The sequence below is a fragment of the Triticum dicoccoides genome, unplaced genomic scaffold, assembly GCF_002162155.2.
Source record: "Triticum dicoccoides isolate Atlit2015 ecotype Zavitan unplaced genomic scaffold, WEW_v2.0 scaffold128626, whole genome shotgun sequence".
NCBI classification, from domain to species: Eukaryota; Viridiplantae; Streptophyta; class Magnoliopsida; order Poales; family Poaceae; genus Triticum; species Triticum dicoccoides.
In genome coordinates this window covers 3,124-29,562 of record NW_021190438.1, presented here as the reverse complement: position 1 = coordinate 29,562, position 26,439 = coordinate 3,124, and the positions used below count along the sequence as shown (strand labels likewise).

At 45.0% G+C, this 26,439-nt stretch overlaps 1 protein-coding gene, 1 long non-coding RNA gene and 1 pseudogene across 3 annotated transcripts; 2 read left to right on the top strand and 1 right to left on the bottom strand.

Moving 5' to 3' along the window:
• Positions 1 to 5,303: 5,303 nt before the first annotated feature.
• On the top strand, positions 5,304 to 5,908 carry LOC119343463 (probable prefoldin subunit 2). Its single transcript, XM_037614399.1, has one exon. The coding sequence runs from the start codon at positions 5,304 to 5,306 to the stop codon at positions 5,733 to 5,735; it is 432 nt and encodes a 143-aa protein (XP_037470296.1). The 3' UTR covers positions 5,736 to 5,908.
• A 1,538-nt stretch (positions 5,909 to 7,446) lies between these two features.
• LOC119343460 lies at positions 7,447 to 13,542 on the top strand. Of its 2 annotated transcripts, XR_005166111.1 has the most exons (4): positions 7,447 to 7,826; positions 7,946 to 8,104; positions 12,539 to 12,691; positions 12,958 to 13,542. It is a non-coding gene; the product is annotated as an uncharacterized LOC119343460 (long non-coding RNA). The 2 variants fall into 2 exon arrangements; XR_005166110.1 differs by having other exon boundaries at positions 12,539 to 13,542.
• Positions 13,543 to 14,566: 1,024 nt separating this feature from the next.
• LOC119343465 lies at positions 14,567 to 20,113 on the bottom strand (annotated as a pseudogene).
• Between the last annotated feature and the right edge of the window lie 6,326 nt (positions 20,114 to 26,439).

The following is a 26,439-nucleotide window of genomic DNA, read 5'->3' as shown; positions in this document are numbered from 1 at the left end:
TTCTCTCTCTATCTCTCACTCAGAAACACATGCGCGCTCTTCAATGACACCTCCATAAAAGAAAAGTGATGCCCATGTATCCACCATCATCGGTAAAGGCTTTTCTCCTTGCTGTTGTAATACACATAGCTTGACATGATAATCGTGCCAATAAAATTGTAACCACTCAATGTACCCACATGTTCTCCGATAAGACACCAGAGTACGTGACAACACACTGATGTGCAGTCGTACTCTTTCTCTCCACACCTCTTCGTACGTAGCACATGACATCTATTGTGATGTCCACTTCAGGCCATATGTCCAAAGAAACTTTGTTTGATAGAGATGTGTCCAAACGTACATTTATTGGATTGGTACCGGTCATCGACTCTACATCTAGGTGTAGGCATGGGATGACAAGCTTTGGGGCCATAAGCTATACGTTCGTATAGTGTAGACAATCATTTATAGAAAAACACTAATAAATAGACCAACAATAAAATAAATGGTGTGTGGCATTATCTGTTGTACAATACATTAAATGAAACTTTGAAATGTGTTTTTTTATTATTTTCATATGTCAGGTTAGGTGGTATGCAAAGTTATTGTTCATCAATCTTTGTGTTGTTATTTAAATTAATATGCAATACTAATGTTTATATAAATTTGTATACAAAACATATAAGAAAATAAAAACTATTATCAGTGTGCATCATGGTAGAATTATTATCCATGTTTTCTTAATTCTAATTCAAACGCACGAAAAACATCTCTAACTCATGTTTAACAGTTACACATGTACATGGGCTCAGATATAATTAAGGTTCCAGAGTTTTATATTTCAGCAGGAATAGTGGTTCTTTACTGTTCCACACTACTCATTTAAGTATTTACCTTTTTTCATTTTTCCCAGCTGCATTTTATCTTGGACTTGAAATTTTGCACGTTTATGTAACACCATTTACCTAACATATGCTACTTTTATTGGAATTTTTTGAAACTTCTACACATTGTTTTCATGGGTTTGCATTGTGGAGGTGGCTTCCACAATATTTATATACGACACATCATGAACATGGGGGTGCCTTGAGAAAATGTACCGTTGTTGTGCTGAAAGTATTGATGTGGCTTCACGTTAACGTCGTGCCAATAAAGTTGTAACCACTCGAGGTACCCACATGTTCTCCCTCTGTTAGGACGTAGGTACATGATCGCACACTCATTGTGCATTTTACTCTTTCTCTCACACCACTTCGTACGTACACATGCCATCCATGGTCATGTCCACTTCAAGCCATTTGTCCAATTTCTATTTGTTTGGCAGAGATGTATCCAGTCACATTTTAATTCTTTGATTGGTACATGTCATCGAGCCTGCCTCTAGACACGGGCATATTATGACAAGCTCTGGGGCCATGAATTATACATTCATTTATTCTGAAAATAATAGTGCTACATAAATCAACAATACTAAAATTTATGGTATGTGTCGTAATCAGTTTTAGAATACGTCAAATGAAACTTTGGATCATTTTTTTTATGTTCGTACATCAGGTTAAGTGGTATGCAATGTTATGGTTGATCGATCTATGTGGTACTCCCTCCGTCCGAAAAAGTTTGTCTCAAGCTTGTCCCTTATTTATATTAATATAGGAATTGATGCTTAGATAAATTTATATACAAAATGTGTAAAAATTAAAAGCTATTAACAATGTGCATCATGATAGGACTATTATCCATGTTTTTTTCTATTTCCTAATCCTAACTCATGAAAATACATCTCTAACTCATGTTTAACGGTTATACATGCACATGGACTTAGAGAGATTTAATGTTGAAGAGATGTATATTTCAGCATGAATAGTGATTCTTTACTATTCCTTACTTTTCATTTTTATTATTTACCTTTTTTTCATTTTCTAAACTGCAGTTGATTTGGACATGAAAATTTGCAAGTTCATGTAACACCTTTTACCTAACAAATGATGATTTTATTTCGATTTATTAAAATCACTATGCACTGTTTTCACAGGTTTGCATCATTGAGGTAGTTTTCATAAGATATTTCTCGTATACTCCCTCTGTTCCTAAGAATAAGCCTTTGTACTATGGACCACATACAGATGTATGTAGATGCATTTTAGAGTGTAGATTCACTTATTTTGCTCCGTATATAGTCCATAGTGGAATCTCTACAAAGACTTATATTTAAAAACGGATGGAGTACATAATAGCATCACAAACCAACACACCATGAACAGGGGCATGCTTTGAGTAATTGTACTATATATTATTGTCCTGAGAGTATTGACATGGCTTGGCATTATCCGTTAGGACTTACGAGTACGCGACAGCACACTCATTGTGCAGTAGTACTCTTTCTCTTACACCACTTTCGTACGTAGCACATGCCATCCATTATCACGTCCACTTCAGGCCATATGTACATACAAATAACTTTTTTGATGGAGATGTATCCAATCACATGTTAGTTATTCGATTGGTTCTAGACCCTGCATCTAGATACACAGGCATGGGATGACGAGCTTTGGGGCCATAAGTTATACATTAGTATAGTGCATAAGTTTTTTTCTTTCTTTGCGAAGGAAGATAATTTATTTTTAATATAATACTAATACATAAATAAACAATACAACTTTTTTTTTGTTATGTACCATAATTAATTGTACAATACGTGAAATCAAATTTTGGATCATCTTTTATGTCCGTGTATCAGGTTAGGTGGTATATGCAAAGTAATAGTTGATTGATCTTGTACTATAATTTATATTAATATGAATAACTAATGTTTAGATAAATTTATATACAAAACATACAAATTAAGGTGTAGGAGATATATATTTCAGCAGTAGCGGTTCTTTACTGTTTGGAACTATTCATTTAACTATTTTCCTTTTTCTTTTTCCCAAATGCAATTTATTTTGGACTTGAAAATTTACATGTTTACGTAACACCATATACTTAACAGATGCTACTTTTTGGAACATTTTGAAACCTCTAAACATTGTTTTCATGGGTTCGCATCATCGAGGTGGTTTCCAATAGACATTTTTCATCTTGTATCTATATTTACTAATTGGATGCACCATTCAAGGCTCCATGTTAGTCCTCGCGAAAAATTCATAAGTATCCATTCGATCTGTTTAATGTCTATATGACACCATATGTCTAACACAAATTTCAAGCAACAATTTGTTTGATTGTAAACGTATATCGACACCATGCTAAACTTTCCGCTCTCTCTCTGTGTGTGTGTGTGTGTGTGTGTGTGTCCATCTCTCTCTCTCTCTCTCTCTCAGAAACACATGCTAGCTCTTTGATGACATCTACCAAAAAAAGTGATGTCCATGTATCCACCACATTATCGGTAAAAGGCTTTTCTCCTTACTGTTGTAATATATATAGCTTGGCATGATAATCATGCCAATAAAATTTGTAACTACATAATGTACCCAGATGTTCTCTGGTAGGACTACGGAGTACATGACAGCACACTGATGTATGGTAGTACTCTAGCACATGCCATCTATGGTCAAGTCCACTTCAGGCCATATGTCCAAACAAACTTTGTTTGATAGAGATGTGTCCAAACACATTTATTCAACCGATACCTATCATCGACCCTACATCTAGGTGCATGCATGGGATGACAAGGGGGCCATAAGCTATACATTCGCATAGTTTTGATAATTCATTTATAGAATAAGACTAGTACATAGACCAACAAATTAAAAAATATGGTATGTGGCATGATCTGTTGTACAATACGTGAAATGAAACTTTGTACATAGACCCCGTTCGCTGCAAGGTACAGGCTCCCTCATCCTTCCTCCCTCCTCCCTCCTTTTGTGCATGTACTGTGATCTGTTGTGTGCTGCCATGTGATGATGAAAACTAGCATTGGATGCTGCCAAGTTAGTATTGAGCAGATATTCATGCTCATTTTGTAGAACGCATGTTCATGCTTGTGATGCTGAAAATTGGTAATGGACCACTTAAAATCATGATCTACAATTCAGATTTAAGTGATTTATAAGCGAGAGGAGTTACTTTGTTGCATGCCCTGGGTCGCAGGAGGGATGTCCTGAGCTTTCTTTGCCATAGCAAATCAGCAGCAGTTCCAGCTTCTTCTTTGAATCCATGTTTGCCAGAGGTTTTACCATTCCAGATATGTTGCTGCCCTTGTTTGCATGTTATCTCTCTTTAGTACCAAGCTTGTGCCATAACTAGGGATGACCACACGTCTTGTGTAAATTGCCTCTGAAGCAAGAGACATTGCCTAATGATGCTTATGTCATAATAGTCATGTATGGCTGGGTGTTTTGCTTTTGTTCTAGATAAAGATAAACAGCGAGTTCCGAACTTGCTTAACTCAAACATTTTTGCTATGTTGGTTGGCTGATTAGTGGTGGACTTGTATAGCTCAAACAGGACACGTGAGGCCCATAAACTCGAAATAGCAGTGAATTATCTTTTGCATGGGTTCTGGTAGCAGTTATATGCCAGAGCAATACTTGTTTGTGTAGGCCAATTTAAAGCTTTCATCATGTTACAGTTACCAGCATAGCTTGGATGACCGCTCTCTGGGGCATATGATGATGTTACAGTTACCAGTATGCATTTATCAACATTGATCATTGATGTTCTAGATATTATTTTTTATCTTCGGTGAGTCTTGAACCACAAGGGGTTCAATGTCTCTGGTTGCTGGGTAGGGCTGCTATGCTGCAGTTACAGGTTTTCTCATAATTTATTGCACCAAGCAGAATGGCAGAACAGTATAAGTAATTCTAATTCCAGTGGACGAAATAGCCCAAAATAGCTAGGTGTTTGCCTTTGTAATTCATTCAGGCTGGTAGTTTTGTAGCAACCTATCAACCTTAGTCATGGCAGCATGGTGTACGAAATCTATAGAAAGTTATAATTGGATACTTTTCCTCTGCAGATATCAACTTTCTCTCATGATATTTCTGAAAACACTCCATTGGTTGTTTGCTTCAATACACTTGTTACAAGATTGCTCGCTGTTGGTATGCTTCAGCGATATGGTTTCCTTTGATGCTCCTGGTAATTTTCTTGCTACAACAGTATATTTGTCTTTTGAGTGTTAAGTCTTGGTGATTATTGCCATCTCTGTGTGTTAGGACTATTATTTGTTTTTTCTTTGCTACCCGAACAATTATCTTCTAAGACATTATCACTCGGCTACTTTGACGCTGCAATATAATTTTTACCTAGTTCTGATTCTAAACAAATGTTCATTTTCTCTCTTCAGGTGTTGTTAGTTCATCACAAGGAAAATGGCAAGCAGAGCAGGTGGCGAAACCATAAACGAGCAGGTGGTTGCTAACACTTATGCGAACATGCGCAAGGAAATGAAGCAGCTCTACACCAAGATCATGGAGCTGGAGATGGAAGTCAGCGAGCACTCTCTTGTGGTTGGCGCCATGGAGCCCCTGGACCCAACAAGGCGTTGCTACAGAATGATTGGTGGGGTCTTGGTTGAGAGGACCATCAAGGAAGTGTTGCCGGCCGTGTACCGGAACAAGGAGGGCCTTGAAGAGGTGGTGGCTCGCATGAAGGAGGCTCTGGAGACGAAGAAGAAAGAGATGACCGAGTTTGAGCTCAAGTACAAGATCAGGATCCGAAAAGGGGGCGACAACGGTGCCGAGGAAGGCAGCATGAATGAAGCCTCTGCTCAGGATGTTCTTGTTGGCCCTGCTGGCCAGTAGAGCAGAGTGACGGGACAAGGAAGAAGACCTTTGCATAGTTGTTTATCAAAGCCGGATTGCTCTGTACCAGATGTCAACCTAACTGTTTCCAGTGGACTGCAGTTAGTTTATCATGCTACACTTATACAGTAGTGTCGAATCCTCATGTGTAAAACTAGGAGATTATGCTATATCAGGACTTTGCTGGTAACTGCAGATTTTGTGCAGGTTGTGGCATGATCTTTCGTCATGATTCTGTTTTTGCACTTGAGAATTTTTCATCTATTGATTGGTCCCTGTTGGTTTATGGGTGGCTGTCGGTGTCAAAACCGGCGGATCTCGGGTAGGGGGTCCCGAACTGTGCGTCTAAGGCGGATGGTAACAGGAGGCAGGGGACATGATGTTTACCCAGGTTCGGGCCCTCTCGATGGAGGTAATACCCTACTTCCTGCTTGATTGATCTTGATAATATGAGTAGTACAAGAGTTGATCTACCACGAGATCGTAGAGGCTAAACCCTAGAAGCTAGCGTATGGTATGATTGTAGTCCGTCCTACGGACTAAACCCTCCGGTTTATATAGACACCGGAGGGGGCTAGGGTTACACAGAGTCGGTTACAATGGGAGGAGATCTACATATCCGTATCGCCAAGCTTGCCTTCCACGCCAAGGAGAGTCCCATCCGGACACGGGACGAAGTCTTCAATCTTGTATCTTCATAGTCCAACAGTCCGGCCAAAGGACACTAGTAGAAAAGGGGGCAACGGTCCAGGCCGGGTCAGCCCATTAGTCCCGGTTCAGTCTAGAACCGGGACCGATGGGGGCATTGGACCCGGTTCGTGAGCCCAGGGGGCCGGCCGGGCCACGTGGGCCATTGGTCCCGGTTCGTCTGGACCTTTGGTCCCGGTTGGTGGGACGAACCGGGACCAATGGGCCTGGCTCCTGGCCCACCATCATTGGTCCCGGTTAGTGGCATGAACCGAGACCAACGGCTTCCCTTTAGTCCTGGTTCATGTCACGAACCGGGACCAATAGTGCTGCCTATATATACCCCTCGCTCGCGAGCAGAGCACTCCAGTGCTCTGTTTTTCTCTGGCGGGCGAGGGGGGGCTTTGTGATGCTCTAGCTCACCTCCTATGCACATGAGGTGTTCGATGAAATGCCCGAGCCACACTACTTAAGCTTTCTCCTCTCTAACTCTTCTTGCCGTGGAGATGCTCAGACGAGTCTCTTAAAAATAAATTTGGAGACTGAGTTGCTGTGGTAATGCTGGTTTCACAATATATTGCTCAATTTTGTCCATGGATCATACCTGGCTCCGGATTCAGCGACATTAATCAAGCGCATGCTGGGGGGGCTTCTTTGCATCCTATCCTACCAAATCAGCTTCGTGAAGAGACAAGAAAACTCTGCCCGGGGCCTGATTGCATCCTGGATGCTAACCACATAACTTGTTGCTCTTTGTTTCTGCAACATATTATCACTGCTAATGAGATTGGTACATAACGTCAGGGGCACACACAAAAGTAAAACCATCCAAAATTGCTTGTGTTGTAAAGGATAATATTAAAAAAAACACGTTAAAAAATTGAGACAGTCTGGCCCAGCCTGTTTGGTTTCGCCCAAAATAACAATACTGAACACTCCCTCCTTTTGGGCCTGATCGGACGGAGTCTATCTAATACTAGTCAATCTCGTTCGTCTTCCTCCTTAATTATCTCGATCGTCTTCCTCCTCGAAACCAATCCCCCACAAAACCAGCGCCGCATTAATAACCGCTAATGCTCCGCCCCGAAAACAAGCGCTCCATCCCTCCCCGTTTGTGTGCCATGCCCCGAAAACAAGCCGCTTCTCTGTAAATAACAGCTGCCGCTTTGCTCGCGTTTCTAATCTGCCGCGCCTCCACCTTCTCCTTTCTCCTCAACCCAACATGCTGCTTCCTCCACAACCGAGTATATCTACGCGTGGTCAAGCTGCTGACAGCCTGCCAGAAGGACTAGCTAGTCTGCCCGGCGGCTGTTTGCGGTGGATATTAAATTAGTCCGACCATGGTTTCTTCATCTGACCGTCTTTGCGCACAGGCCAACTGCTTCCTAGAACTCGTCCTGGCTTGTTAGTTCTCCTCTCTGTACCATCATATGCCCTTTTCTAGATCTAATCTTTTTCCAAGAAAAATCTTGGCATAGTGTGCCACTTAAACCGACAAGTTTTTTTTTAATCTTGTGATGTAGTGATGCACATGAATCTAGTAGATGTCGATGTGGCGATGGAGATGCAGGCAAGAAATCGTTGGTGGACAGCAAATAACCCGGATGCCGTCGACGATCATGTGCCATGAGACGGCCCGGGTGTTCGTTTCTGAAGACTCAGATGACAAGGACCAGACAAAGGTTAGTGGAATTTTCCATCCTATATACTTATGCATTAGCGGTGAGAACGTCCATCCTGGCTACCTTGAGAAAGATAGACCGGGAAACATAATTTATGTGTTTTTGGTGATCAACGACTACAGATTTGGTTAGAATTCTCTTCAGAGTATAGTGTGTGCATGTAGGCGCTGAGATGTTGCTGCCATGTGGAGATGATTAAGTTGACTGATTTTGCCGGAATCCTAAACACTCATCGGTTAACTTTCAGACAAGTAGTGTATTTCTTTTGTCTATTCACCGAAAGGGACACCGGATAGAAACAATAAGAAAAATATCTTGTAGTGATGGTTGGACGAGATATGATTTATGTTCTAGCATGTATGTTATACAGTGCCATGGGCTTGTCACCGCAACGGCAACATTCCTGGTCGCAAAAATCATCCGTTGGGCCATGTTGTTGGGTTTATTGTCTAGCAACACATATAGTCACTTATATCAAGCATACATCATAGGAGACAATATCTCTGCAAAAACATGTGTATACCAACTTTTGGTGTACAGTTTTCTAGCCGTTGAAACTGAAGAAAACGGCACCTATTTATAACTGAAGAAAGAACATGGGGTTGCCGCTAAAACTTCTTGTCTTGTAGAAAAACGTAAACTTCTTGTTGGTTCCTTCTACTTGCTATTCGATGTTCGTACCTGATATGGTTTTTAAGTGCTAATGTGATTGCCAATAACATGATAGGCGTCCTAAGAATGTGTTTTTTGACTAGCACGGATATGATGTTTTTAACACATGGTACCACACGGCATTCTTCCTTGATTCATCAATACATTCAACATTTTGGTGGGTTTTGGCTCATCCATCAGCAGTACTATCATAATTTATTTTATTTTTGAGTGACTGTCCTAATTTTCTGTAAAACATATGTGTACTTCTGGTGCAGTATATGGTCACAAAGACGGATGCCTTAATTTGCAATTAAAGGGTGCCTATGCCTTATGTTGTATAACCTTATTTCCTGTTACAAAAAAAATTATAATAAAATTTGAGCAATTACCTGTGTGTGATTTATTTGTCAACTATTTAATTTGTAATGAAAGAATAACCTATGTGTGATTTCCATATTAAGAATTTAAGCAAATTTTAATTAAATAGTTTGGTGTTTTCAGAAAAAAGTTGCCTTTTCCATTTCCAAGTTAGCCATTTATTTGGATGAAGTACCATCTTGAAGTCGTCACTATGATACTTACTTTCTCTACATAATCAGCTGGGAAGACATGCGGTGGGTAATTTCCCATCCATGTGAAGTACAATACAGAAGACATGCGCTGTTTTTCTTTTCCAAATTAGCCACGCGATCCTTCCTCACCCGACGCGTTATGCTGCCAAAATTTTGGCCTTGTTTGTAAGAAAACATAAACTTTAGGGTGTTTACTGCAAAATTTTAGGACTTGTCCACAATTTCTTGTAATGACAAAAGAGTGTTCAATGTGTTTATTACTGCATAATTGTAGGTTAAATCAGACTTCATGAATGCCATGAGTAGATTAAATCTGTGTACACAAAGTAGTACAAGCCCGTAGAAAAATTCTTGACAGAATTAATATGCAGAGCAAAGAACTAGAAATAGATAGCACCTGGTAGCCTTGGCGTGGATATAGCAATTGAGGAGAAAAAACTGATTACTAATACTCAACTGTACTAATCTGCACGTGAGATGTAGTAGTAACAAATCCAAGTAGTGCTCCTGTACTTGTCTTCACGTGAGAACGATTTGGATCAGTGGATGCGAAGAAATAGCAGCAGCGTTGCAGATCGATGTTGCCTCGGGACTTGGGGCTTGCACGTGCAGCGACGCGCGGCTCGGCGGATCGGACTGGCGGCTCGGTCGATAGCGCACAGCTTTGTAGGGCGACGCAGCAGCGCAGATTGTTTTCCTGTCGGTCTCGGCGGATTAATCGATCTGGCTTTGGATCGCCAGGTCGCATCAGCGGCGGCGCACAGGACGTTGTAACCCTAATTCTCTTATCTTAATCTCGTATCTGTGTCTCAGCTTTTATATCACTTGTTAGATAATAACGAGAAATAAACCAGATAGAGAGACACAGTTTTTTACGTGGAAACCCTTGCGGGAGAAAACCACGAGCGCACGAAGGCGCAATCTCTATGATGGAGTATAACAAGCACGAGACGACAGACCGTCTGAGGTGCGACTACATGAGTTATATATGAGGGCAATACATGAGTCCTTGTAAGACAAGTAAACAAGTTGTACTCGTACGCATCGGTACCAACGCAAAGGCCCACACCGTATTTACTACGTCTAGTCCAATACGATATAATTTGGATCACAATTTAACATGGACGACGTCCCTAGTTGTGCGCCTCCACCGCATTCAAATGCGGGTGCTCGCTCCCACGTGAGCTTTTCCAGCTCGTCTGCCTCGTCCTCACCGGTCGCTGCTCCGTCACCACTCCCGCCGGCGGCACCCTCCAGGCCGATGACGCGCGCACAACGCGGCATCTTCTGGCCCAACCCTAAGTACTACGACGGCGCCACCGCCGTCGCCTCACTGGACATCTCGCCAGTTCCCACATCCGTTCGCGCTGCCATCCGCGATCCTCGGTGGCTCGCCGCCATGTGCGACGAGTACGACGCGCTGGTCCGCAACCGCACGTGGAAACTGGTTCCGCGTCCCGCTGGCGCCAACCTCATCACCGGCAAATGGGTTTTCAAGCACAAGACCAACTCCAACGGCTCCCTCGCCCGCTACAAAGCTCGCTGGGTCGTGCGCGGTTTTCGCCAGCGTGCTGGCGTCGACTACGGCAAGACCTTCTCGCCGGTCGTCAAGCCCGCCACCATCCGCACGGTCCTCACGCTTGCCGCGTTGCGGGACTGGCCCGTGCACCAGCTCGACGTCTCGAATGCCTTCCTGCACGGCACTCTGGACGAGGAGGTCTTCTGTCTTCAACCCACCGGCTTTGTCGACCCAGCTCGTCCTCAACATGCCTGCCGTCTCTCCAAGTCGCTCTAGGGCTTGAAGCAGGTGCCTCGCGCCTGGTTCCTTCGCTTCGCGGGCTTCGTCAAGACTCTTGGCTTCTCCGCCACGCGCTCAGACTCCTCCCTATTCACGCTTCGCCGCGGCTCGAACACGGCGTACCTTCTTCTCTACGTTGATGACATTGTGCTCACCGCGTCTATGCCGTCTATGCTCCAACGCATCATCGCCGGGCTCACCGGCGAGTTCGCCACGAAGGACCTCAGGCCACTGCACTTCTTCCTCGGCATCAAGGTCACGCGCACTACCGTGGGGTTCTTCCTCTCTCAACAACAGTATAAGGAGGACGTGCTTGATTGCGCCGGCATGGACACCTGTCGGCCCTCTCCCACGCACGTCGACACCAAGGGCAAGCTTCCCGCTGTCGACGGGCCCCGTGTGGATGACGCCTCCGCCTACTGCAGCACCACAGGCACGCTGCAGTACCTCACCATCACCAGGCCTGAGATCGCCTATGCTGTGCAGCAGGTCTGCCTGCATATGCATGACCCATGCGAGTGCCATCTCGCCTTGGTCAAGCACGTTCTTCGGTATGTACGTGGCACGACACATCTCGGGCTGCATCTGCGCTCCCCGCGCTCACTGGATCTTCACGCCTTCGCCGATGCCGACTGGGTCGGCTGCCCCGACACCCGGCGCTCCACCTCCGGCTTCTGCATCTACCTCGGCGACACCCTCGTTTCCTGGTCTTCCAAGCGCCAGGCAACGGTGTCTCGATCCAGCGCGGAGACCGAGTACCGCGGCGTCGCCAACACTGTGGCGGAGTGTGTGTGGCTGCGTCAACTCCTCGGCGAGCTCTTCCTGCCAGTCGACAAGGCGACCATCGTCTATTGCGACAATGTGTCCGCGGTGTACCTCTCCGTCAACCCCGTCCACCATCGCCGCACGAAGCATGTGGAGCTTGACATCCACTTTGTGCGCGAGCGCGTGGCCCTCGGCGAGTTCCGCGTCCTTCACATCCCCACGCGCCAGCAGCTCGCCGACATCATGACCTAGGGGCTGCCCACGGATGCCTTCTGCGACTTCCGTTCCAGTCTTTCCAGGCAGTAGTATGCCATCGTGTACGCCCTCTGTATAGTCACCGCGTACATGACGTGCTCTGGCTCGTGCTGCCAGATCGTGGCGCACGTCGGGTAGTTTCTCCACCCCATCATCTCCACTAGGTAGGCAGGTAGCACTAAGCTGTATATATACCCCCTACCAGATCAATGATAAGCGTGGTGTGAGTTCTCCCCGGCCCAGTTCTGATCTTCTCCGTAAACAGGTTTGCCTCGATGCTATATGGTTGGGTAATATAAAACTGCCGTAACGGTGCTACCTTCGAGTTCAAACTTCCCAGGTTCTCCTTTTGAAATTGTGTTCTCTTGTGTTTTTACAAATATTGGGCAGGTTTGCTGAAAGGTGGTGACCGTGAAGCCATGGAGCGTGGTGGGATGATGCTCAAGGAGAATGCGACCAACATGATGAGGCATGAGGATCTGCGCTGCGGTCGACGGTGTTGCGATGATTAGTCAGCTCACCCTCCTGCGCTTGCTGTTCCTGGTGATTCTGGGCGAGCTAATCACCTTTGGTTTGTTTTATGTTGCTCCCGTGTGAGCCTGTTGAAGCCCATGAGATCGTGTGTGGGCCGTTTGATATTCTTATGTTTAGTCGAGTTAGCTAGGTGTCGATGGATTTTCGCCCCATATCAGGTGTTTCAATGACAAGCACTTGTGATGGGGTTTCCATCAATGCTTTGAACTTGCTTTCCCCTTTCCGGTCTCCTTAAACTCTTGTTGGACTAACTGTTTCGTATTTTCGTCATTCAGGTAATGAAAAAGGGTTATGCCCGACGCTCTTGTCTACCTTGGGCACATTCTTGGTCGGAGCAAGCGCAGGCTCTCATGTAGGGGCCAAAGTGACATGGTGCCCCACCGCACCAAGGACCGTCACCACAACGACACAACCACCCGTGCACCATGGTGTTGCAGTCTTCTCCAAATCGGATGGCCACAACCTCAAGCCCGAGCTTCTCCACGGTGCTGCATTGTGCTCGGTGAAAGGATGAGGCAAAGGTTGGTCAACCCGGAAGCATGACGTGGACGGGAGGAAATGCGGGTAGTCCATCGAGCTTCTACTCCTAAAAAGAGCGGGACGAGGAAAAATATATGTTTACTATGGCATGTGGGACCATCAATATTGACTAGTCAACTGAGTTGCAACATCACAAAAAATCACGTTGCCACCGTCCGAGGGGGGGTAATTTAACCGGTGTTAATAGTTTGAGGGTGTAGTTTAACCGATTTCATAGTTTAGGGTTATAGATGAAACTAGCCCTAGAGTTCAGGGTTGAAAATATGCACTTCTCTACGACATATTAACACTAGGAGTTGAGGGGAGATTTTTTATCTTAATTCTGACGTTGTTTTATACTCCATCCGTTCCCAAATACTTGTCTTTCTAGGCATTTCAAATGGACTCAACATACGGATGTATGTAGACATATTTTAAAGTGTAGATTCACTCATTTTGCGCCGTATGTAGTCACTTGTTAAAATCTCTAGAAAGACAAGTATTTAGGAACGGAAGGAGTAGATTACTAAAGTTTATACATAGCATATGTACAAAAAGAAAAATGGGTACGATATGAAATGCCACCAAATGAGAGTATCCAAACTGGACTGCCTTGTCTGTTGATGGCTCTTACTCATCTTAGGATGGCAGTGTGGGTGTTGGTATGATTTTGCGGCGTGACGACGGATCGGTAATTTTTGCTGCCTACTGTGTTATTTTTAATTGTAACGAGGCGTTGGAGGCGGAGATTCATGCACTTATGCAGGGGATGGCCCTAGCGTTACAACATACAGAACGGCAAGTAATGGTGCAATCTGATTCTTCCGAAGCGCTATCAATCCTCTCAAGTGATAGCTTGTCTTGTTCGGCTTATGGACACCTAGTAGCAGAAATCAAGACATTGATGAATGAAAGGGAGTTTGTTCCACAGAAAATTAGTAGAGCTCAAAACAGGGTAGCAGATTGTATGGCAAACTATAGCCGTATTGAGTCATGTACTGCGGTGTGGATGTGCAGATGTCCTCCATGTTGTGAGGACTTATTGCCTCTCGATTGTAACCCTATAAGTTTGGAATAAAACTCCCATATGATTTCGCAAAAAAAAATGAGAGTATCCAAGTATCTACGGTAAAGTATGCAGGAAAAATGCTTAAATATATTCCACCATTACCGTATCCACAATAGAAATTGCAGCAAGTGGTGAAAAGTCAGAATCTAACAATGAAAAACAAGAAATTTGAACCGAATGAAGGGTTAATCAAGCCACACATTAATGTCGTTAAAGATTTTGGTTCCTAATCTCGCAGAAGACAAGGTAGTCACAAAATAAATAGAGAAGATTTCTCTCATAAAAGGCTCATTTATTATGGATTGTGGCGCCAAATTGGAGCTGCCATCACATTTGTAGGTTTTATCCTTGTTACTTTTCACGACGATGAAAGCACTTGTTACAATTCATCTGAGCCTCCCAGAACCAACTCCTTGAACCGAGTTATGCAATCCATTGCCCGCTTGAATTCACCACTCTCGAGGGCAAAGCTGAACCGGCAGTAGTCTGTTATTCCGGTCCATGTGCTGCTACTTATACACAATCCAGTGGATCTAAGAAGCACCTCCCTGATGTTGCAACCATTGAGCGTGCCTTCGAAACCGTTGACCCTGAATAATTTGCCAATGTAGGCGGTTGGTTTGGCCAGCATCGAGTCTTTCAGCCACATAACAGACACTCGAGAGCTGTGGCTGGGATGTTGTGGGCTGTCATGGTGGCTGACTCAAGATTGGGAAACTATATTCCAAGGACCGGTCTTTCGAGATGAGAAACCCAAATTTAAGCCCAGCCATGGTAAGCTCAAGCGACAGCTCTCCGAGCAGATAAACAGGGGCAACATGGCCAGCCATAGCGTCAAGACATCTTTCTAAATCCCAACAAGGCCAGCTATCGAATGGGAACTGGACACAAGGGAAGGGCCAGTCATCGGTTTGGAACTCCAGACCAGAGAAGGAGGTATCTATCACTACCCTAGCTGCATTTCTAGCACAGATAGAAAGCAGCTCTTCTATCTCCTTGGCACTGTACAGGAAACCAGAAGGGTTGATTGTGGGGCCAGAAATATACACCCAAGCCGTCGAAAACGAAAACAATTCCTCGTTATTAAGTGTGTCCTGTAGAACACTCGGTTCAATCTTAAAGCCTGAACTTGATTTTGTTGGAATAGTCAAGGTGTTTGCGTTCAGAAACTTTGCTGCAGAGACATAATGACCATTGGTGCCCAAGGGGAAAACGAAGGTGCCTCGTTCTTGCACACAGCGACGAACAAGCTTGTTGAAGAGTGCCGGACTGGTATTACCATATATAATTTCAGAATCAGATTCCACCGGGTAATTATAGTTACGTTTCAACAGCCTCTCAATGCCGGATCGAACATCAGTTTCAGAACCCATGATGTTCTGCCTAACAAAGCTTTCAAAAATGGAGGCCTTCACTGAAGAAGGTATCGGCAAGAAGCTGCGATCTAAATCCATATGAATGACATAAGATTCCTTGGAATCGGGAAGGAAAAAATCAGCTTCTTTTATGGCAGATATGGCAGAATCAGAAAATCCTATCATCCTCTGAGGCAGCACTAATGCAGGTTGTCTCTGAAAAAGAGCAAGGAAAAATTAGAAGACAATGAACCAAAGCAAACAATAGGGCCACAAATATTGCAGAGGCCACACTTTTTCGAAGAGCAATACTCCATAGATTCCTGACCATATTATCATTTTTACCCAGAATAATAAGATGAAAACACATTAAAATGTCCTAGTAATACATTTAGCTGTTCATGTCAGTAGGTTTTATCCAACTAAGGAGGATCTACTCCAAATTTTAAAAAGAAAAGTAGCTGAAGTGACTAATGCTTTTAGACATCAGATTTCGTCGTGCGGATGAGTGACGTGGGTAATTGCAGAGAAGTTCGGTTACCTCTTGCTGCGCATGCGGCTCACAATTTTGAAATGCTAACAGCTGATGGAAAAGACAGCCATAATACTGCTGGCTGATCACAGAAGTGTGCCCTTCCAGTAGCTCAACAGTTTGTGACAATGCCTCGCTGAAAGCCGCCTGTTCAGAAATGGTGAAAGCAACTTCCAGATCAGAATAAACCTGCAAGATAAAGCAAACGGAAACATTTAGAGCAAGTTTCCAAAGTAAGATGTAAGAATACAAAAAGGTTGAATTAAAATTACAGGCTAATCAATATAACATGGTATTGTAGGTTCACTGAATGTCACCTGATTCTTTACTAAACCGCACAGTACAGTTGCATGCGAAGGTAGGGTGTTTCCAGCAAGATATCGCAACACACTATTAGAGCTTGGCACACGAGACAACTCCAGATGCTCTGAAATATCCAGGAATAACCATGAACCAACATCTTTCGTTACGTTTAGCAAGTTCACAAAAGCAGCAGTGCTGATAGTGTCGAACTGAGCCATGCCAGTAACAACAACTTGAGGCTTCAGTTTCCTGATAAACTCAATCAGCAAGTCACATTTACGTGGTGATTCAATTACAGTCACTATGTTTTCAGCTTCGGTACAATCTGCTCTTTCCTGAAAAAAAAAAAAACAAAGCAGTACCTTCAGCATTCTTGTCACCATTATTTTTCTTCACGGAAAAGACATGTGTCGCCAGAGAAGTGTTGTCTCAAATGCACAAGCTAGCTGCAGAGCAAAGTACCTCAATTGTTGAAGATGTTAACCATTGTTTGGGCAAGTGTCTGGTCAGATGTTCATCAACAATTGCAAGCGCGGGCGAGAACAACTGAAGAGCATTTTCTATCGCTACAGCACGAGAAGGGAATACAACAACATTCTGGTGCACCAGAAAAGAAAAATGAGTATGATATGAAGCATAAGATAGATGCAACAAGCAAGTCAGTCATACGAATTTCTAGTATAAACAGGCATAACTGTGAAGGAAAAAAGACACCAAGTATTACATCAGGAGTTAACGGGATGTGGTGGTAAGCCTTCATAAATCCAGTAACAAGATTCCGGAAGTTTAAACATCCAGCTGGAGGCTCACAAGGATTGGACTTGTTCTCTTTCAAAAAGCTAGCTAGGTATGCTAGGAAGGAAATTTTTTCATCAGCAACAGAATTGTCATCAAAGGACAAATCCAGGGAGCTGCTGACTTCAGGGAATCCATCTTTAAGAAAGTCAAATATTTTCTTCACCTGAAAATACTCCACATTAATAGTCTCCCCTCCCTTATATTTTATAATTTGATAAATTTAAAAAGGACACACACAAACCTGGTCGGGCTGGCGAAGATGACAACTATACATAGACAAAGCATGTGAAACGCAGCCACCAGATTTCATGTATGCACAGGCTGTGCGTGCGGAGATAGGTTGATTCCCACCAAGATCCACAAAGAATTCAAATCGATGTGGGCTATTTTTCTCGATTTCAACTAAATCTGAAAGATCTGTGTCGGCAGCCTGCAAAGAACCCACCTACTTGGTAATGATGCTACATAAAAATGCCATTGTAATCTACTGCTGTAAATATTAAAAGCTAGTATAATGCAACTCGAAGTGCATATCGTTGACCAAATAAGGACATGCTGGCATACAGAAGATTTGCTGGTTAATCAACACCTGGTCTGTCATAGAACCCTCACCTGCATAAGTTTTGATTGCCAGAGATTATTGATGCGAAATCCACGGCGTAAAAATAAGCGTTCACATAAAACTTGACCCGGTCGGCCTCCCATGCTGAATATCATGATACCCATAGGCTTTATGAGAGCTATCCCTTCTTCAACTGCACGAGCAATCAACCCAAGGCCAAATTGGTCCTCAACAACACCCTGTATGCAGTAAAATATGCAATAAGTTTAAAAGCACAACAAACCCCCCAAAAAAGGAAATTGGAACAGCACACAGCAATCATAAGACATACTAACTTGAGTGGACCTATGTGTCATTCACAAAAGCATCAAAACCTCTGTATCTAACAGATCATAAGTGAATATTACAGATACTAATAATTCCATAGTCCATCAGTCATTTGTTTAGACGAGCTTGGAGAACAAATCACATGTCAACACATTTTCTAGACACATAGAAGATGTCTTTCAACTGACCTGAAAGGAACAGTAGTTGCACAGAGAGTACAAGAACTCCTCACTTGAAGTGTTAATTTTAATATTTGGCATCACCTCTGGATTGGGGTCAAGAACCTGAAAAACAGATAAAGTATGTTTCTTCAAATCTGGTCTGCAACAACTTGCTTTCACCAAAGATGTTAACAGCTGACCATACCTGTGGTATGCATCCAACAATGCAATCAAGCTCTATCTTGCTGTCTCTACAGCAAGAAAGAAGATCCGACTCATGGAACTCAATTCTGTCAAGCAAAGTTTTCCCCTCCCCGTCGTAGATTGGTAGACCATCATCGTCTAGTGCATTCAAGTAAAGGTTTATCCGTGCAATCTTGATAGCTCTTGGGTTTATATCCAGACCATAGACCTGGGAAGAAACAAACAATGCTCAGCTTCGTTTTCTGACAAAATCCCAAAAATATAACTTGTCATCCCCTTGTTTTCAAAGGACACTGACTATGGGCCAAAAGTCATGAAACCTGAGTAAAGATGTTAATTGCTACAACTCCCACTTGTCTAACACGCTTGGAGCAAGATAAAGTATCGAGCGACAGAAGAAGAGATACCAACCTTGAAAGGAGACCACCTTTGTGCAAGTGCAATGGACATCCATCCATTCCCACATCCCAGCTCTGCTACTGTCTTGTCCCTGAAAATGGAATCCGGTTGCTGTCCGAGGCCCTCGTAGAACGCGGCGGAGCAAGGAACAAAAATGCCAGGCATCTCGATCGTTGTTATTTGCCGAAATCCTAGAAGCAGTTGATTAATCCATCAAGTTATGGGAAGCAAATTTGTTATCAAACAACAATGGAAGTGCTTACCAATTACATTGTGTCAACCAAAGATAATACATGAAGCAATTAATAATTTTTTTTATTTATAAATACACATAGCAAACTCAATCAGGAGAAAATGTAAGTAAGAGTCTTGCAAATTGCACTTGTCGGCTTGTCGCAGTAGACACAAAGATACAACATTTTAATGCTGTTCACATAGATTAAAATAGCCCGCAAAATAGCCGTGATACCTGCGCTATAGCTGCCCGAGAGCCTCGCCGCTACGCTATGGTTGCTGTCACGAAATCCTCCACAAATCCCTATAAATGGCTCAACCAATAGCAAAACCCTCTAGGAATCATCTCTTCCACCAGAAAAATTTCCGCTATTTGCCGCAATTGCCCGCTATGGCGGCCGCTATAGCTGTTGGGAGAGGCCGCCGTGAAATTGTTTCTCCCGCGATTTTAATCTATGGCTGTTCATCATTGTTAATTACGACGATAGGTTAGGCAGGATTGCTTTGCTTCTGCCAAAAACAAAGAAATCAGAAGAAGTTTCTCAGCAGACAGTATAGTACTACTACTTAGTATAAACTTCTGGTGGATAAAGCATCGCTCGCCTCAAAAGAAAAATGGAAAAAAGAACCCAGATAATTCTGTCTCTAATCTTCACAAATTAACCGCGGATAAGTCGACAAGCGGCCAAGGGTAGGGAGGAGAGGAGAGGACCTTGTTGTTGTTGTAGTTGCGGGTCGTCGGGGATGATGCGGAAGTTGAAGGCGCGAAGGCAGTCCTGTCCGGCGGCTGGATCCGTGAAACGGCGGCGCACGGCTCCGAGGAGGCGCCGTGCGGCTGCGCGGGAGGCGGGGGCGTCGAGGCGCCGGAGCAGGGCCTCGGCGGCGCCGTACGCGGACGCTGCGCAGGACGCCAGGAAGGCCTCCACCTCCACGTCCATGTCCTCGCCAGGGCTCGCCGGCGCCGCCATTCCCGTCTCAAGGTCTCACGGAAAATTCGATTTGGGTGGGTCCAGGCAGACCGCTGTCGACAGTGCGTGTGTGTGACCACTGACCAGGTCAACTAATATACAACTCGGTGGTGGCTGACCGAAGAGAGAAGAGACCCAGCGGCCAGCGCAGACTTTATTTTTCTGCCTACAACATGGCCCAAAGTCGAAAAATGCCCCCAAACACTTTCTATTTCTTTTTTTAGCAAGACACCTTTTTATTTCTCATAAATCATTACTACTGTATATGTAGTGAATCACTTCTTCATTTTGAATTTTTTTATAAGATCAACCTGCCCGCCGTTATTACTCAAAAGGTGTGTGGAGGTACTCTTACAAAGCAGATCAAAAGATATAACATGAGCCGAGAATAAGCCTAACACCTCGTTGAGGCCCAACCGACGATGGCTGAACTTCACGACAACACCCCAAAGAGGGCGACGGTGGAAAACATTGCCGCTGTCGAGTCCGAGCAAACAGACAAAGGTTGTCACCCAAAGCTTGGCACAAGCACGAGACCCACGATGACTTCTTTAGAAAGCAAGCTGGCCGCCGTCGGTGCCAACACCCGATAACGCGAAGTTTTCGCTCGAAAACTCGCGTACGCACTAATAAAGAAAAGCCTAGCAGTAGCACGAATCTAATGCCTAGCAGTAGCACGGGTTCCTGCGCTACTGGTAAGGTGTTACAGCTAACTTACATTACTAGGGAAAAGCCTAGCGGCAGTGCGGGTTTTGGCCTTCTCAGTAGCGCGGGTACCGGCGCTACTAATAAGGCGCTACAGCTAACGTATAGCAGTAGCGCGTGTTGACCCATGCTACTGCTACACATGAATAGCTGCAGCGCTCTTTAGAAAAGGACGCTACTGATATTATCTGCAGCGCCGTTTACAGGGAAGCGCTACTGGTAAGTCGGCGCTACTGTTAAATCCCCCCCTCGCTACTACTAGTTTTATTAGTTTTTTTCCCTGCATATTTGTTTTTTATTTGTTTTGCATTTGAATAGGCTTTATACAATAATCTTTAGCATATCATCCACATACAAATGTAATCATAGCATATACATACAATTAGTCTCATCAAATCATGTCATCATCATAATCATCATCCAACACAAAGTGGTCTCTCGTCATCAATCTCGAAAATAGCGATACAAGTCTCGATTACTTGCAAATACATCGTCATCCATCTAAACAATGATATACACGAAAAATAGCTATCATTTTGAGTACATGAGTTCGTATCCCTCTCTCGCATTAGCGTGAACCTAAACTAAGTACTGCGTGTCGCTCAGAAACCGAAAACCAGTACACCTGGGCCTGACACTCCGGCCACTTGTCGTATATATACTCCTGGCGTAGCACTTCTTCGCCATTTATGATCTATGCACCTGCATCGTCACATGAGTCGATGATATGCAACATATATAGTTGAGCAACACAAAGAGACAGACTTGGCAAAAATAGAAACAACATATCATAAGCATAAATAACAAAATTCATCGTACCCAAAATGACCTAACTAGAGTGATTTTCGCTAGTCGAGGAGGAGGACGATTTAATTACATCACAAATAAAGTTTCACCGTGCATAACTCAAAGTTTTGTCATAAAAGAAAGTATGGACTAAACGGACACATTGTCATATATCGACAATCACTCCATCATGTCGTGCCATCCATCCAAGTCAGGGAGATAGTCATCGAGCTTAGTGAAAGGCTTCATGTCGAGACGCTGAGAGGCTATCCATGTTCGGACGTCTTCCCGCGACATTTGTCCTTCTGCATGGAACATCCCTGTTTTTCCGATGACCTCATTCATAATGATTTGGGCAAGTTCGCGCTGGATGTTATAGAACTCAGCTCGAAGTTGATGATCCTCGATATCTCCTATGTCCTTTGCCCATTGCAGAATATGGGCATCGCTAGATCTAGGTGCCATGTGAAGGTTCTGGTGATCCCGTCGGTACTCCAGCATGTGGTGTAGGACATAGAATCCATCATTAAGAGAATCGTTTGGTTGCTGGATGCAGCAGAAGTCGGTCTTATGGCTGAAGGCGGCCCTGCCGCCCCTTCTCTTCTTGTCCCTAACCTCTCCACCCCTTGCTTGGTAGTAAAACATAGCACTGTCGAGAACATCTTTGATGTGGGTGTAATCCTTTTTGTGAATGTTCTTCGACGAGTCCAAGTAAAGAGCGTGGGAGAATCGGGGGTAGAGGATGATGAGGACGGCGCGCCCGCCGCTGCGCAAAATAAGTACACCTCAAATTAATTAGCCTCCACCGTGCAAATGAATTATTGAAAATCGAAGGAAGGATAGCAGCGCGGATGACTTACACGGGATGATAAGGCACGAGAATCGCCTCCTTGTCCTTATTGGCGAGCATGAAACTGACGATGTAATCCCTCGCGTATTCACGATGCTGTGCACAGACTCCCAAGAAGCCCTCGTGCATGTAGTACGGGTCAGCGACACAGATAAAACGTATCTGCTCAACCCCAATGATGTAGCTCATGTGCAAGGCATAAAGGCGGACAAAAGTAAAATCCAGCTTCTTCACGTGAAACATGTCGAATATGTAATCGAATCGGAGGAAGAACTTATCCGCGGGGAAGCCCTCGACGTACGACATTTGCTGCGGAACGTTAACCACGTAGAGTGGGTATCCTGGATCTTTCGAGGCGATGAGGCCTTTCTCTACCCGCAGCACATCGTCATGAAGTCTCCTTAGATCGCCGAATCTGGCCCGTAGCGCTGTTTCAGGTAGGATTGGTCGACCGGGGATATGCCATTTATCTGCATCGGGGATATCTACACGGTCCTGAAGCCGAGACTGCTGAGGCGGCTGGATCATAGAATCAGCTTTTTTGCCTTTCCTCGCTCTCTTCCTAGGCTTCTTTACCACCGGATGGTCGTCAATAACACGTTGAGACGGTAATTCAGGCACCAACTCATGATGCTCAAACCCTGAGGAGGCGCCAGTATAGACATACTGTTCAGCGCCATCGTCATCCTCATCCTCATCCATGGCAACGTCATCAGCCTCTAATGGAGCCACCCGCTTACCCCGTCCGCTATCACCCAACCCGACACCCGACGCTAATTGGGTAGGTGGGGTGTTGATGTTCATACCTTGCTGAGGCTGCGTGCTCGTGGGTGTGCTCCCGGCCGCCTCCAGACGAAGCAGACTCTTTGGCCACAACAGGACCCACCCATTGCAACAATCACCAAGCCGCCGCGGGGTCTCGTCGTCATCCCCCACTAGTATTAGAGGAGGCAAATTCTCGTGGCCCGGTTTGACACTAGCCACGGAAACCTTGAAGACGTTCGGGGGGATCGACCGGCTGTGGAACAATGGTTCCTTTGGCTCCATTATCGTCCCCTTCCCCACCTCCACCTTCTGTTCGCCGATGGTGTACAATATGGTGCACGGGGTTTCGTCGGCCTGCAAAGAAAAGTCTGCGACGTGAGACATCCGAAAGGCAACGAAAACGGAAGATTATACATTTATATTGAAGGGGGCCAGTGTGGCAGATACCGTGAGGGCGTCGAGCTCAGCCAAAGAGGAGGCACCATCGAGCACGTCCGGTGCGGGAGCCGGTGCGGGAGCCGGTGCGGGAGCAGGTGCGGGAGCCGGTGCGGGAGCATGTGCTGCCAAGAAGTCAGCAAGGGGAAAGTCCTCTGCATTTTTTTTGGATTTTCCCTTGTCCAAGTGTGAACGCCCGTCACCAAGGAAGTAGATATATCTGCAATCGCCTGTTTTGCGGCAGCTACCGCTGTTGCGACTGTCTGAGATGATTTCTTCTCAACCGCAATCTCAACCTTCTTGTCGATGCTTTCTTCAGTTAACCTCCATCTATCCTTTTTCTCCTCCGTGGTCTCACGGTAGTACTTCTTCCACGTGGCGCCGTCTCCGACACCGTGCACGCGTCCATACGACGGTCGAGTATCCACCAGTTGTCGTTTCAATATGTTCAACGCCCGGTTGAATGGAGTGTCCCACTTGGGCCTCGCCAATGCCTCAGACGGCGAGTCGCTTTCGGCCGCAATCCGGTGTTGCTCTCTCTGCAAAAGGTACAAGGATCGTTTACAAATATGACTAACATGTGCAGTCGAATTGATCAGAAACTAAAATTACCAGCAGTCTCATGAACTCCGTAATGACCGGTGTTGTCTCATAAACCTTCTTCAGTGGGTCCCAACGGTGGCGGGCCCTCAAGACGTCACGCTCCTGCGGGACGGTGAAATCCGCCAAGGGGTCTGGGATGCCCAGACTCGCGGCTTCCGCGTCCTCCTTGGCCCATTTGGACCTCTTTTCGCCTTAACCACGACTTCTGAGGTGGTGGGTCCCAATGTTCCTCTTTTGAAGCCTCTTCATGTACTTAGACTTTTCTTTGGCAGCTTCGGCCTCGCAAGCCTTCTTGAATATTTGAAACTGCTCTTCCGTGATTGTCGGACTTTCCTTTACAATCTCGGAGTAGGGTTCCCCGTCGTTGATCTTTGCTTTCACTCGATTTTTCCAGGCGGCCAACGCGTTGCTAAACTTGGTCATGGCGTGTTTGTTTATCTTCTTCATTGCCGGGTCATTGTCTGGATCTTCATAATCCTTCTCATTCCGGCTCGAGAACAAGAATATCTGGTGAAACTTCTTTAGGAGGGAGCTCCTCATATTTTCTATCTTCTTTAGATTCTCATCGTTGATGGTGGCGGTTGTCCGTATGATGCAGCCTATTTGATTGCCGTAGCACGCGCGCGCTTCCTCGGGCGCCTTTGGCTCAAAATTGCCATCGTCCACCTCCGTGACCACCAGTCTAGTAGTCCTGAGTTTGTTAGGAACCCGTTGCCTCTTTGCTTTCGGTTCTACACCGGCTCCGCTCCCCGAGGCAGCACCGGTCTCAGCGCCGGTCTGAATCTCAGCGCCGGTATCAGTCTCAGCACCGGTCTGCGTGTCGGTCTCAACACCGGTCTGCGTGTCGGTCTCAATCCCCGATGCCACCAGTGGGCCCAGCAACAACATCTGTTGATCGAACAACTTCAATGAAAAGATATAACATGACCACTTCAATGAAAAATAAAATTTGCCTAAATTCTTTTCCTTGAAAAATAGTGGTCTTTTCAAAAATCAAAAACCTTTGCCAATCTACTTAACCTAGCTTGTTAATCCAACGAACCTAATTAACCTACCTATTTAACCTAGTTAGTTAATCTAGTTTACCTAGATAATTAACCCTAATTAAACTAGTTAACGCAGCTAGTTCTCTGTCAAAGTCTAAAATAAATTTTTGCACTAATTAACATGGATAATTAACCTAATTAAACTAGTTAACCTGACTAGTTCTCTGTCAAAGCCCTAACTAAGTTTTTGCACTAACCTAGTTAACCTAACTACTTCTCTGTCAATGCCCTAACTAAATTTTTTCCCTAACCTAGATAATTAACCTAATTAAACTGGCTAACCTATGCATGAGAGAGAGAGAGAGGAGGGGTGGGGGCTTACAGATGATGGCTCCGGTGGTGGCGACGGAGGCAGTGGTGGCGAGGGAGGCAGGGGCGTCTCCGGTGACCGCGAGGAAGGTGGCGTCGACGGCGGCTCTGGTGGCGTTGACGAGGCCGCGCGGCTCCGTGGCGTTGGGGGCGGCTCCGGTGTCGTCGACGGCGTACGGCTCTGGTGGCGTCGTCGTCGGCGGCGAAGTGGGGCGACTGTGAATCGGGGAGACGGCGGCGCGCGCGCGGGGTGGGTTTGAGGGATTTGGGGGAAGTGGTGGCCGGGGGGAAACGGGTTTTTGGTTAAGTCAAACTTAGCGGTAGCGCGTTTCACAAAACGCGCTATAGCTAAGATAGCTATAGCGCTTTCTTCAAAACGCGCTGCTGCTATAGCTATGTAAATTTCTTCCTTTTTTAATTTCCTATTCTGTTTCTACAGCGGGGGTCTAGGACACGCGCTGCAGCTACGTTAGCTATAGCGCCTCTTACAAACAAACGCTGCTGCTATGCCTTCCTCCGATTTTTCTCTTTTTTGTTTATTTTGCTTTACATTTTATTTTTCCCTTTCTCCTTTTTCTATTTCTTTCATTTTCATTTAAATTTTTATTTGTTTTTCATCTTATTTTATTTTCGTTAGTAGTAGCCCTCTTCTCAGGAAACGCGCTGCTAACTGTGCTCTAGCAGTAGCGCGTTTCTTCGAAGCTCGCTACTGCTATGCGTAGCCTAGCATTCTGCCAATGGGAATATTAGTAGTAGCATTTTCTCTACCACAAGCGCTACTGCTAAGTTTGTGTCTGTAGCGCGGTTTTTATTTGGTCGCTACTGCT